The sequence below is a fragment of the Echiichthys vipera genome, assembly GCF_963691815.1.
Source record: "Echiichthys vipera genome assembly, chromosome: 9".
NCBI classification, from domain to species: domain Eukaryota; kingdom Metazoa; phylum Chordata; class Actinopteri; order Perciformes; family Trachinidae; genus Echiichthys; species Echiichthys vipera.
The window spans coordinates 2,297,087-2,309,586 of NC_139834.1; the positions used below are offsets into that span (position 1 = coordinate 2,297,087).

The following is a 12,500-nucleotide window of genomic DNA, read 5'->3' on the forward strand; positions in this document are numbered from 1 at the left end:
GACCGTCTGCGGTCCAGACTAAAGTAAGTGACTTTCAACCCCTTCTCTTTCCCGACTTCCTCACTTTTAAACCCAATGCGTGACCCTGGGGCGTGACCCTGGAGCGTGACCCTGGAGCGTGACCCTGGGGCGTGACCCTGGGGCGTGACCCTGGAGTGTGACCCTGGGGAGGGACCCTGGGGCGTGACCCTGGGGCGTGACCCTGGAGCTTAACCCTGGGGCGTGACCCTGGAGCGTGACCCTGGGGCGTGACCCTGGGGCGTGACCCTGGAGCGTGACCCTGGAGCGTGACCCTGGAGCGTGACCCTGGAGGGTGACCCTGGAGCGTGACCATGGGCCGTGACCCTGGAGCGTGACCCTGGAGCGTAACCCTGGGGCGTGACCCTGGGGCGTCAAGATACGGCGCCCTGGGTGCTGCAGTTTGGTGAAGGTGGTGAATTCAAACTGAACTCCCTGGTTGGGTTCAGGAAAAGATCGCAGTTCTGGTTAAATACGTTTTGTGACACAACTCAAGTCAACACTGAGTTTTCACTCAAGCCCCGCCCACAGAGACTTTCTGTTTCCTGTTTGATCCAATCAGGAAGCTCCAAAAGTGGGCCTGTCCCCCAATAGGGGGCGTGACCTATTGGGTGACAGCTAGCCTCTGGCCCTCACTTCTCCTTGGAGGCTAGTTAGCATCATTAGCATGCTAACTCAGTCATCTGGACCTGGACTGCGGGCATTCGTGGGGTGGTGTTTCCATAGTAACAAGATGGTTTGCTCTTCGATCGACTGAACCAACAGATGGTTTAGGAACACACCGTGTTAGCGTTAGCTCTGTTATGCTAATTAAATAGCCGCAGTTGCACCATGACTTGAATCCAACCTGCTATCTATGACACAGACACTAGATGCTAATGCTAATGCTAATCTGGTGTTTCTCCGTCTGTGAGCGTGGGACTGAGCTGAACATCAGTTTAAATCAGAAACGCTGCCTGAGACTGACCTCCCCTGACTCTACCGTCTAAAAAAACCCGTTCCCTCCGCCCCTCACTTCTCCTCGGAAGCTAGTTAGCATCATTAGCAAAGTCTGACAAGATGGCGGCTCCCGTAGACGAGGACGATGGGATCAAGTTGAGAGAACGGACCTTGACGGAGACGCTACGCTACGTCTGTTTTTGGTGTCGTTGACGTGCAGCAGATTCCAATCTGAACCGTGTCACCACGTCACCATGCTAACGATGAACACTCATGCTAATAATTAGCTTCGATGGTCAGTTTCCACGCACTGCTGACGCAATTGTGATTGGATAGCTCAGCTCCCCGAGGTGATTGTGATTGGTTTAAAGAAATACAAACAAGCCAGAGCAGCTTTTTCCCTCTAACCCCAGAATGTGTTCAGTCTTTCCCCCGGCGCTGTGGAGAGCTCTGCGGAGAGCTCTGCGGAGAGCTCTGCGGAGAGCTCTGCGGAGAGCTCTGCGGAGAACTCTGCGGAGAGCTCTGCGGAGAGCTCTGCGGAGAGCTCTGCGGAGAGCTCTGCGGAGAACTCTGCGGAGAGATCTGCGGAGAGATCTGCGGAGAGCTCCGCGGTGTCCACGCGCCGTCACGTAGGCTTAACAACAATCTCCAGCACTGAACTAGAAGTGAGCCAACACAGAGAGAAGGTGTGTGGTTGTTGTTTACTCTGAACACGAGCCAAGAAGACACACTTCCATCCAAAGTTACACGAAACCTGAGTGGGTGAAAGGTTCTTCTCGTCTTTCAGGAGCAGTATCAGTTCATCTTCACGGCAGCCGTCTGCATGTTTGAGCGCCTGCTGCAGTGGGACGGCGGTCGGCGGCTCCACTGCGGCGTGTCTCAGGTGAGGAACAAGAACGGTCACGTTTAAAGGAGAGTCTCAGGGTTTCAAAGCGTGTCGGCGTGACGACGAGAACGTGTTCTCACAGAGAGACACCGAGAGCAAGCGACGCCATCGACAAGTGGTTTTCAATGATTTCCTGTTTTTAAAACATGTTTACAGCAGAAATAAACATGATTACAACATTAATAAACATGTTTACAACATAAATAAACATGTTTACAACATTAATAAACATGTTTACAACATAAATAAACATGTTTACAACATAAACAAACACATTTACAGCATAAATAAACATGTTTACAGCAGAATTAAACATGTTTACAACATAAATAAACATGTTTACAACATAAACAAACATGTTTACAACATAAATAAACATGTTTACAACATAAACAAACACATTTACAGCATAAATAAACATGTTTACAGCAGAAAAACATGTTTACAACATAAATAAACATGTTTACAGACGTTTACAGCCGAAATAAACAAGTTTACAGTAAAAACAAACATGTTTACAACAAAAATAAACACATTTACAGCTGAATTTTGACATTATATTACTGTAACTAGGAGGTACTTTGGTGTTAAAACACATTTTTAATGTGACCTAAAGTGTCCTGGATCATAAACACATGTCTGCCCTAAACCAAGATGGCCGCCGCGTCGACGTATCGCTCCAATGAACATCAGCGACCAATCAGACGCCTGCGTTTGGGAATCCGTGAACAAAAACAAGTGATTTTAGTGTGAAAGTGAAACTCAGGCTGATGAAATGAGAGAGTTAGAGGAAGTAAAGAGAAGCAGCTGCAGAAACAGGAAGTAGAGCCTGAACTTCACTTCCTGTATGTAAAACACTTCTGCGGAGAGTGTGAGGGTTCAGAGACGCGCTCAGTGTTTCACCGTAGACCTGGTGGATCCGCGCTGACAGGTAGGTCCCCTTTAATCCAGATCATAGCCCTAAAACACACACACACACACACACACACACACACACACACACACACACACACACACAGACACACACACACACATTAATACTGCGTTTAATTCTGGATTTCTTCAGTTTAACCACGTTTAATCTTCTTTTTGTTGTCGCAGACTTTAACAGACACGACAGAATTAAGTTTAGACGACTAAAGGAGACGGTTAAGTTTAGTTGACTAAAGGTGACGGTTAAGTTTAGACGACTAAAGGTGTCGGTTAAGTTTAGACGACTAAAGGAGACGGTTAAGTTTAGACGACTAAAGGAGACGGTTAAGTTTAGACGACTAAAGGTGACGGTTAAGTTTAGACGACTAAAGGAGACGGTTAAGTTTAGACGACTGAAGGAGACGGTTAAGTTTAGACGACTAAAGGAGACGGTTAAGTTTAGTCGACTAAAGGAGACGGTTAAGTTTAGACGACTGAAGGAGACGGTTAAGTTTAGACGACTAAAGGAGACGGTTAAGTTTAGACGACTAAAGGAGACGGTTAAGTTTAGACAACTAAAGGTGACGGTTAAGTTTAGACAACTAAAGGTGACGGTTAAGTGTAGACGACTAAAGGAGACGGTTAAGTTTAGACGATTAAAGGAGACGGTTAAGTTTACACGACTAAAGGTGACGGTTAAGTTTAGACGACAAATAAATAAAGACTGTTAAAGACTTTTTTTAAAGTGTTTTAAAGACTGTTAAAGTGTTTCCGGACGTGCAGTAAAGTCAGCGATGTTCTGTTTGTGTCTGATGAGCAGCAGCTGAACGACCCTGAGAGGAAAAGCACAAACTCACCTGCGTCCTCCTCCAGCAGGTAACGCTTTACACTTCCCCTCTGTGACCGTACCTTTGGTTTGAGTCGTCTACGGACAACGTATTTTCACCTGCAGGTTCAAAAGGAGACCGTTAAGTTTAGTCTCCTTTAGTCGACTAAACTTAACCGTCTCCTTAGTCGCCTAAACTAAACCGTCTCCTTTAGTCGTCTTAACTTAACCGTCTCCTTTAGTCGTCTAAACTTAACCGTCACCTTTAGTCGTCTAAACTTAACCGTCTCCTTAGTCGCCTAAACTAAACCGTCTCCTTTAGTCGTCTAAACTTAACCGTCACCTTTAGTCGTCTAAACTTAACCGTCACCTTTAGTCGTCTAAACTTAACCGTCTCCTTTTGTCGTCTAAACTTAACCGTCACCTTTAGTCGTCTAAACTTAACCGTCTCCTTTAATCGTCTACACTTAACCGTCACCTTTAGTCGTCTAAACTTAACCGTCACCTTTAGTCGTCTAAACTTAACCGTCTCCTTTAGTCGTCTAAACTTAACCGTCTCCTTTAGTCGGTTAAACTTAACCGTCACCTTTAGTCGTCTAAACTTAACCGTCACCTTTAGTCGTCTAAACTTAACCGTCTCCTTTTGTCGTCTAAACTTAACCGTCACCTTTAGTCGTCTAAACTTAACCGTCTCCTTTAATCGTCTACACTTAACCGTCACCTTTAGTCGTCTAAACTTAACCGTCACCTTTAGTCGTCTAAACTTAACCGTCTCCTTTAGTCGTCTAAACTTAACCGTCTCCTTTAGTCGTCTAAACTTAACCGTCTCCTTTAGACTTTAAAGGTTAAGTTTAGTCTCTAAAGGTGACGGTTAAGTTTAGTCACTAAAGGAGACGGTTAAGTTTAGACACTAAAGGAGACGGTTAAGTTTAGACGACTAAAGGTGGCGGTTAAGTTTAGTCACTAAAGGAGACGGTTAAGTTTAGTTGACTAAAGGAGACGGTTAAGTTTAGTCACTAAAGGAGACGGTTAAGTTTAGTCTCTAAAGGTGACGGTTAAGTTTAGTCACTAAAGGAGACGGTTAAGTTTAGACACTAAAGGAGACGGTTAAGTTTAGACACTAAAGGAGACGGTTAAGTTTAGACACTAAAGGAGACGGTTAAGTTTAGTCACTAAAGGAGACGGTTAAGTTTAGTTGACTAAAGGAGACGGTTAAGTTTAGTCACTTAAGGAGACGGTTAAGTTTAGTCACTAAAGGAGACGGTTAAGTTTAGTTGACTAAAGGAGACGGTTAAGTTTAGTTGACTAAAGGAGACGGTTAAGTTTAGTCACTAAAGGAGACGGTTAAGTTTAGTCACTAAAGGAGACGGTTAAGTTTAGTTGACTAAAGGAGACGGTTAAGTGTAGACCACTAAAGGTGACGGTTAAGTTTAGTTGACTAAAGGAGACGGTTAAGTGTAGACCACTAAAGGAGACGGTTTCACTGACACTGAGTGGTGTTATTTATACGCTGTCTCCCGTGAGATGGCGTCCGTCCGTCCGTCTGTCGGATCTCTCACCCTCAGGTGTTACATTAACACGTTCTCAGCGTCCTCCTCCGTCCCTCCATCCCCATATGTTACCCCGTTACCATGGAAACGCAGCGGCGAGAGGGCGGCGGCGGCGAGCCGGGGGAAGAGGGAAGGGTCTGAAACAAGACGAGGAAAAAGAAGAGGAGGCGTAAAAAAGAGAAGATGAGGAAAGAAGAGAGGAGAGAGGAGGTTAAAGTACACGTCAGTCACTATCAGCGTAACCGTGGCGACTGGGGTCACATGGGGCGGAGCAGGAAGTGGAGAGCGCAGTGACTTCCTGCTAAAATGTAAATAAGCAGCAGTGTTAAAAGGAGAGTTTGGACGTTTGGACGTGTGATGAACTGAGGAAACACACGGACACACGGACATATGAACATATTTACATATTTACATATTAATATATTAATATGTAAATATGTTAATGAACATAATTAAGGACCTTTAACCCGTTTAAAATTTAGAAAAATGAAATTATTAAAATTTAGACAAATTACATTATTATATTAAATTATGTTATTAAAAAGAAATTAAAAAAGTATTAAAATTAAAAAAAGGAAAGTCTTAAAAATTTAGAGTAATTAAATTATTAAACATTTAGAAATGTTACTAACATTATTTAAGATTTTACAGGTATATATTTATATACTTGTAAAAAATCTTATATAATGTTAGTAACATTATATATATATACATACACTTAAGATCCATATTTATTTGTTATGCAAACTTTTATTTCGAATATTAAATAATAATAATTAATTTAATAAACAATCTTATTTTTTGTAAAGCACTTTCAACTCAACATGACTTTACTTTCACTTTAAACACATAATTATTATTATTATTATTATTATTATTATTATCTGTTTTATTTACACTGTATATGAATGAATGAATATATGTGTGTGTGTGTGTGTATTTTGATTTGCGCTGTCAAAGCACTTTGCAAACTGCTCTTTTTAAAAGTGCTATACTTTTATTAATACATAATTATAATTATTATTAACATTATTATTATTATTATTAACTTATTTAAATAACATGGACACTGATGACTGTGCGTTAAATTCTTATTTTCCATGAAAATGTATAAAACAAATAAGAAGGAAGCACCTTAAAATAATAATAACAATAATATTAATAATAATAATAAGATCATTCATTCTTTATTCATTCAGCAGCTGCAGCAGATAAAGTGCAAATAAACAAAATACAAACAATAAAAATTATCAACAAAGCTGCAAAACAACAACAAAAAAATGGCATAAATGTAAAATGTGATTTTATTAATTTTGAAACACACACACACACACACACACACACACACACACACACACACACACACACACATACACACACACACACACACACACACACACACACACACTCGTCTCATGATCTCCACTGAAGTGTGTGTGATTGACGCAGGACGTCTTCGGTCATGAGTGACACGTACGCCGTGGTCAACAAGACCAAGCACCCGCCGCCAGCTGACCCCGCCTACTCTGTGGTGGCCCCGCCCAGATCCAGCAGGTAAAGACGTTTCCATAGAAACCGTGTGAATGACACATGAAAGGCGGAGTTTGTGACCGTGTGGTGATGTTTCCCCCTCAGGACGCTGCCCCCGTCTCATCACTATGACAACGACCCTGCGGGGGCGGCGTCCGCTCCCGTCTACAGCACCGTCAGACCCCGGGCCAAACCTCACAGCCTGCCGCTCTCCGCCACGCCCCTCTATGACACGGCATCCACCGCCAATCACAGGCGGGGGACGGAGCGCCGTCGCTAGGCAACAACGGAGAGTACCACCTGATCCCAGGTAAGGAAACGAGACGAACCGGGGTGGAAGGAAGCTGGCCAAGCCCCGCCCACAGCTTCCTTCCTGTTTGATTCAATCAGGAAGCTCCGTCAGCGTCAGTTCTCTGAGTGTCCACTAGGGGCAGGTTTCATAACAGAGCAGTTTCTCATTGAGCCCCATGTTAAACAGGCCGTTTACACAGCATCATTAAACCTGTTTAAGGACAAAAGAACAGTCTAGTCTGTGTGTTTAGATCAGGTCTCCATGACAACACTGAGGGGGAGGGGCTAGTTTTTATTTTATTGGAGGTTAAAGTTTATGAATAATTAGGGGCGTGGCCTCTTGAGTGACAGCTAGCCTCTGGCCCTCACTTCTCCTCGGAGGTAAACGTCAGCCAGATGGACGTACGCCCCTCCCCCCAACGTCACATACATGCCCTTTTTTGGTCAGAGGAAATGAGACGGAGTCAAAGACAAGATGGAGACTCCTGTAGGTGAGGACGATTGGATCAAGTTGAGTTGAGAGAACGGACATTAACGAAGACGCTACGTCCGTCTGTGGGCGTACCACTGAAAGATTTGGAGGGGTGAATCGAACCGCAAAGAACACACCAGCTAGCATCAAATGAGCAGAAACAACACGGTTTCCCCAGTAACCACTGCACACGAGTCGTTGTGAACGGGGTCTGAACCCTCCTTACAGCGTTTCACTCGACAGGCATCGAGCGAGAGAGCGCGTACGGCCTCTCCAGATCTTTTGCCAAAGTCTCATCATCATCTCATCTTCAGCCTCTTATCCGGGGTCGGGTTGCGGGCGCAGCAGCTCCAGCAGGGGACCCCAAACTTCCCTTTTCCACATTAACCAGCTCTAACTGGGGAACCAGGACTGAGGGTAGATCCAGAGCTTTTCCTTCCTCAGCTCTCTTTTCGCCGCAAAGTCTCCCAAATCAAAACCGAGAACACTTACTGGAACGTTCACACACACCTGTTCGGCCGCAAGCTGAACTACGGAGAGCATTAAACCATAAAGTCCTTCAACACCGGTGTCCGTTGCCATGTTCTGGTCCGTATTTAAAGACGTTATGTGAACAGACAAACAGTGAATCATATTTGTGCGTTGAGTCCCGCGGTGTGAACGCAGCCTGAGCGAGTGCTTTCTCTTCCAGCTGAAGCAGTTTCTCCAGCGGACGACGATTACGAAGACTTCTCTCCGGTGTCAGACGTGAGCGGCGGCCTCTGCACGCCCGGGGGGATCGGTCAGTACACCTGTTCAGGCTTCACTTTTAAAGGGACAGTCTCCTCTTTGCTGTCGTGGTTACCTGGTTTCTGATTGGAGTCAGTAAAGTCGACCAATCAGGTTTGTGTGATGATGATTCATGTTTCTCTGCGTGGCGTTCAGGAAACTCTTGTGATCAGAAACAGTGAGACTGAACGTGATTGGTCGACATCACGTTGGTGTAAAGCTGTAAAATGAATCACAGTCATGTTTACAATAACGCTAGCTCGCTGTTTTTAATCGCTCCATCAGCCGACGCCACGAAGCAACCGACGAAGATTCATGCAGCCGAGACACAGACACCTGAGGTTTCACTGAGCTAATGTTAGCAAGGAGCTAATGTTAGCCAGCTGAGGTTTCAATGAGCTAATGTTAGAAAGGAGCTAATGTTAGCCAGCTGAGGTTTCACTGAGCTAACGTTAGCAAGGAGCTAATCTTAGCCAGCTTAGGTTTCACTGAGCTAATTTTAGCCAGCTGAGGTTTCACTGAGCTAACGTTAGCAAGGAGCTAATGTTAGCCAGCTGAGGTTTCACTGAGCTAATGTTAGCAAGGAGATAATGTTAGCCAGCTGAGGTTTCACTGAGCTAATTTTAGCAAGGAGCTAATGTTAGCCAGCTTAGGTTTCACTGATCTAATGTTAGCAAGGAGCTATTGTTAGCCAGCTGAGGTTTCACTGAGCTAATGTTAGCAAGAAGCTAACATTAGCCAGGCGAATACCTATGTTCCCCGCTTTGTATGTGACCAGGAAACAGTTAACTCTCTGTGTTTAAATACTGAATCTCTGAATTGTTTTTCAGGGTTTAACTGTCGTCTCCAGAAGCCCAGAGGACCCAGGGATCCTCCAGCGGAGTGGAGCCGACTGGAGAGGTGAAGCGGACCTTTAACTGGACCTTAAACTGGACCTTAGGGCGCATTCACACTGTCCTTCCGCACCCCACCCCGTGCTTTAGGGTCCTTGTCCCCCCCTCCAGGCCCCTTTGTACTCACACTACCTGGGCCTCGGAGAATGCTTCTTGCTGCCTATACGTCATCACGCCGTAACACGTCACACGCATTCACACGTGCAAACGTGCTTTACTAAAGCCCACCTCTCCCAAACGGGCCGTGGACGGCAAGCGTGCCGCTCCTAGACGTGGTACGGTTGCACTCACACTGGTCAAAGGAACCAGACTTTAGCCGTGAGACGTGCTGGGGCACGGTACGGAAGGACAGTGTGAGTGCGCCCTTAAACCGGACTTTAAACTGGACTTTAAACTGGACTTTAAACCGGACTTTAAACTGGACTTTAAACCGGACTTTAAACTCGATCACTGCTTTAAAGTTGTCATTTTGAACCGGACTTTGTGGAGATGATGATGGAGAGATGTTTGTATTGTGTGATTTGTTGTTCCGCTCACATCTGTGTTTTATAAATGACTGTAAACTTTAATTTCACGCTTAAATACAGAACGAGAAGAATTTAAACGTGTGGATTATTGAAATACACACGTGTGCACACACACACACACACACACGTGCACACACACACGTCAGGACCTTTAAATCCTATTTATCCTGCAGGAGGAGGGTGTGTGTTATGTTGTCTTGGATAAGACGCATTATTTAAATTAAGCAAACCATGATTTAAGTTAATAAAACAGGAAATCCAATAATAATAATAATATAGGATGTGATTAATATGTATATATTTATACATATATATATATTAGTTCTTGTCTAAATGGTTGATTTCTAAGACTTAAAGTGAATTCTTGTATTATTTATTATTATTAATCTCTTAATTGTGGCTAATTGTATTAATTGATCTTGATATTTTTTGCCCTCAACATCAGTTAATGTAGGAGATTAATCACTAATGATTATTATTTTAATATATTTATATATATTTATGAATATATTTTGATGCTAATGTTTGTTTTCGTACTTTTCTACGCTGTGAAATTTACACTTTTACTGCAGTTACTGATCAGAGTACTTGGGTCTCACAGTTCCACCGCTGACCACCAGCAGGCAGCAGAGACACACGCAACACCAGCAGGACACACACACACACACACACACACACACACACACACACACACACACACACACACACACACACACACACACACACACACACACACACACACACTCAGCCAAGACAAGCCTGAAGGAAGAGAAATAACACTGAGAGAAGAAGAAGGTGGTTTCAATTAAAACTTTGGCATGACGTGTGTGTGTGTGTGTGTGTGTGTGTGCGTGTGTGTGTGTGTGTGTGTGACATCATCAGGTTACGAAAGATAGCAGAGGTGATCCAGTACACACACTCACACACACTCACACATCATACTGTAACTGTGTGTTTTCATTGTGTGTTAAATCCTCTGAAACCACAGGACCTTCCTGCACTCCCATCATGCTTTGCCCTAAGCAAACACACACACACACGCGTGCACACACACACACACACACACACACACACACACACACACTTGTTGTCCGTCATTCATTCTGATTCTCAAAAACCACTAAGTGCAACTCTCACTGCCAGCTGCGTGTGTATGTGTGTGTGTGTGTGTGTGTGTGTGTGTGTGTGTGTGTGTGTGTGTGTGTGTGTGTGTGTGTGTGTGTGTGTGTGTGTGTGTGTGTGTGTGTGTGTGTGTGTGTGTGTGTGTGTGTGTGTGTGTGTGTGTGTAGAAGAAAGAGAGAGAGAAAGAGAGTAACTGCTGGCAATAAGAGAAGTGTACACACACACAAAGACACACACACATACACACACAGACACACACACACACACACACACACACCGTACTGTACCTTACCATATCGTACCATACCGTACTGTACCTTACCATATCGTGCCATACCGTACTGTACCTTACCATAGCGTACCATATCGTACCGTACCGTACCATATCGTACCGTACCGTACCATATCGTACCGTACCGTACCATACCTTACCATACCGTACCATACCTTACCATATCGTACCATACCGTACTGTACCTTACCATATCGTACCATACCGTACTGTACCTTACCATATCGTACCGCACCGTAATATATCATTCTGTATCATATCGCACCGTATAGATTCATACCGTACCGTACCATATCGTACTTTACCTTATCGTACCGTACCGTGTCATATCATATACCCTATTGTACCGTACCTTACCATATCATACTTAAGCTTATCGTACTGTGCCGTATCATATCGTACCGCATCGAATTATACCGTGTTGTACTGTACCTTACCATATCATATCGGACCATACCGTATCGAATCATACCGTATTGTACTGTATCGTACTGTATTGTACCGTATCAAATCGTACTGTATTGAATTATACCGTATTGTACTGTATCTTACCATATCATATCAAACCGTACCATATCGTACTTTACCTTATCGTACCGTACCGTGTCATATCATATACCGTATTGTACTGTACCTAACCATATCGTACCGTACCGTATTGTACTGTATCGTACCGTATTGAATTATACCGTATTGTACTGTATCTTACCATATCATATCAAACCGTACCATATCGTACTTTACCTTATCGTACCGTACCGTGTCATATCATATACCGTATTGTACTGTACCTAACCATATCGTACCGTACCGTATTGTACTGTATCGTACCGTATTGTACTGTATCATATCGTACCGTATTGAATTATACCGTATTGTACTGTATCTTACCATATCATATCAAACCGTATCATATTGTACCATACCGTATTGTACCCCATCGAATCGTACCGTATCTAATCATACCGTATTTTACCTTACCATACCGTATTGTCCCGTATTGTACTGTACCTTACCATACCGTACCGTACTGTAGCATATCATATTGTATCGAATCGTATCGTACCTTACCATATCATACTTTACCTTATCGTTCTGTACGGTATCATATCTTATCGTACCGTATCGTACCATACCGTACTGTACCGTAGCATATCATACTGTACCGTATCATACCGTATCATACCGTACCGTACCTATTGTATCGTTCTTCACATGCTTTGCCAACAAAAATACATTTATGTGTCACGTCCATGAAGCAACATGAAACTGAGAAAACTGATGGAGAGAGAGAGAGAGAGAGGGGGGAGCAACTTTAGATGAGTGAGAGATCGAGAGATACTTACAGAGAGAGAGAGAGAGAGAGAGAGGATGGAGTGATGGGTGATAGAGAGAGTAAGAGGTAGAGTGTGAGAGAGATGACAGGTGGAAATGGAAAAGAGAGAGAGAGAGAGAGAGATGTAGACGGACTGAT

The 12,500-nt window shown here is 43.8% G+C and overlaps 1 protein-coding gene across 1 annotated transcript in view; it reads left to right on the forward strand.

Annotated features, from left to right (window-relative positions):
* The window catches only part of ptpn18 (protein tyrosine phosphatase non-receptor type 18), a 20,158-nt gene extending 10,503 nt beyond the window's left edge, over nucleotides 1-9,655 (forward strand). Inside the window, 8 exon segments of the mRNA XM_083920302.1 lie at nucleotides 1-23; nucleotides 1,745-1,840; nucleotides 3,576-3,631; nucleotides 6,581-6,685; nucleotides 6,767-6,925; nucleotides 6,928-6,971; nucleotides 8,116-8,205; nucleotides 9,023-9,655. The exon segment at nucleotides 1-23 is cut by the window's left edge and continues 58 nt beyond it. Of these exon segments, the coding sequence (XP_083776428.1) occupies nucleotides 1-23; nucleotides 1,745-1,840; nucleotides 3,576-3,631; nucleotides 6,581-6,685; nucleotides 6,767-6,925; nucleotides 6,928-6,971; nucleotides 8,116-8,205; nucleotides 9,023-9,096 (647 nt within the window). The 3' untranslated portion in view covers nucleotides 9,097-9,655.
* Nucleotides 9,656-12,500: the final 2,845 nt, after the last annotated feature.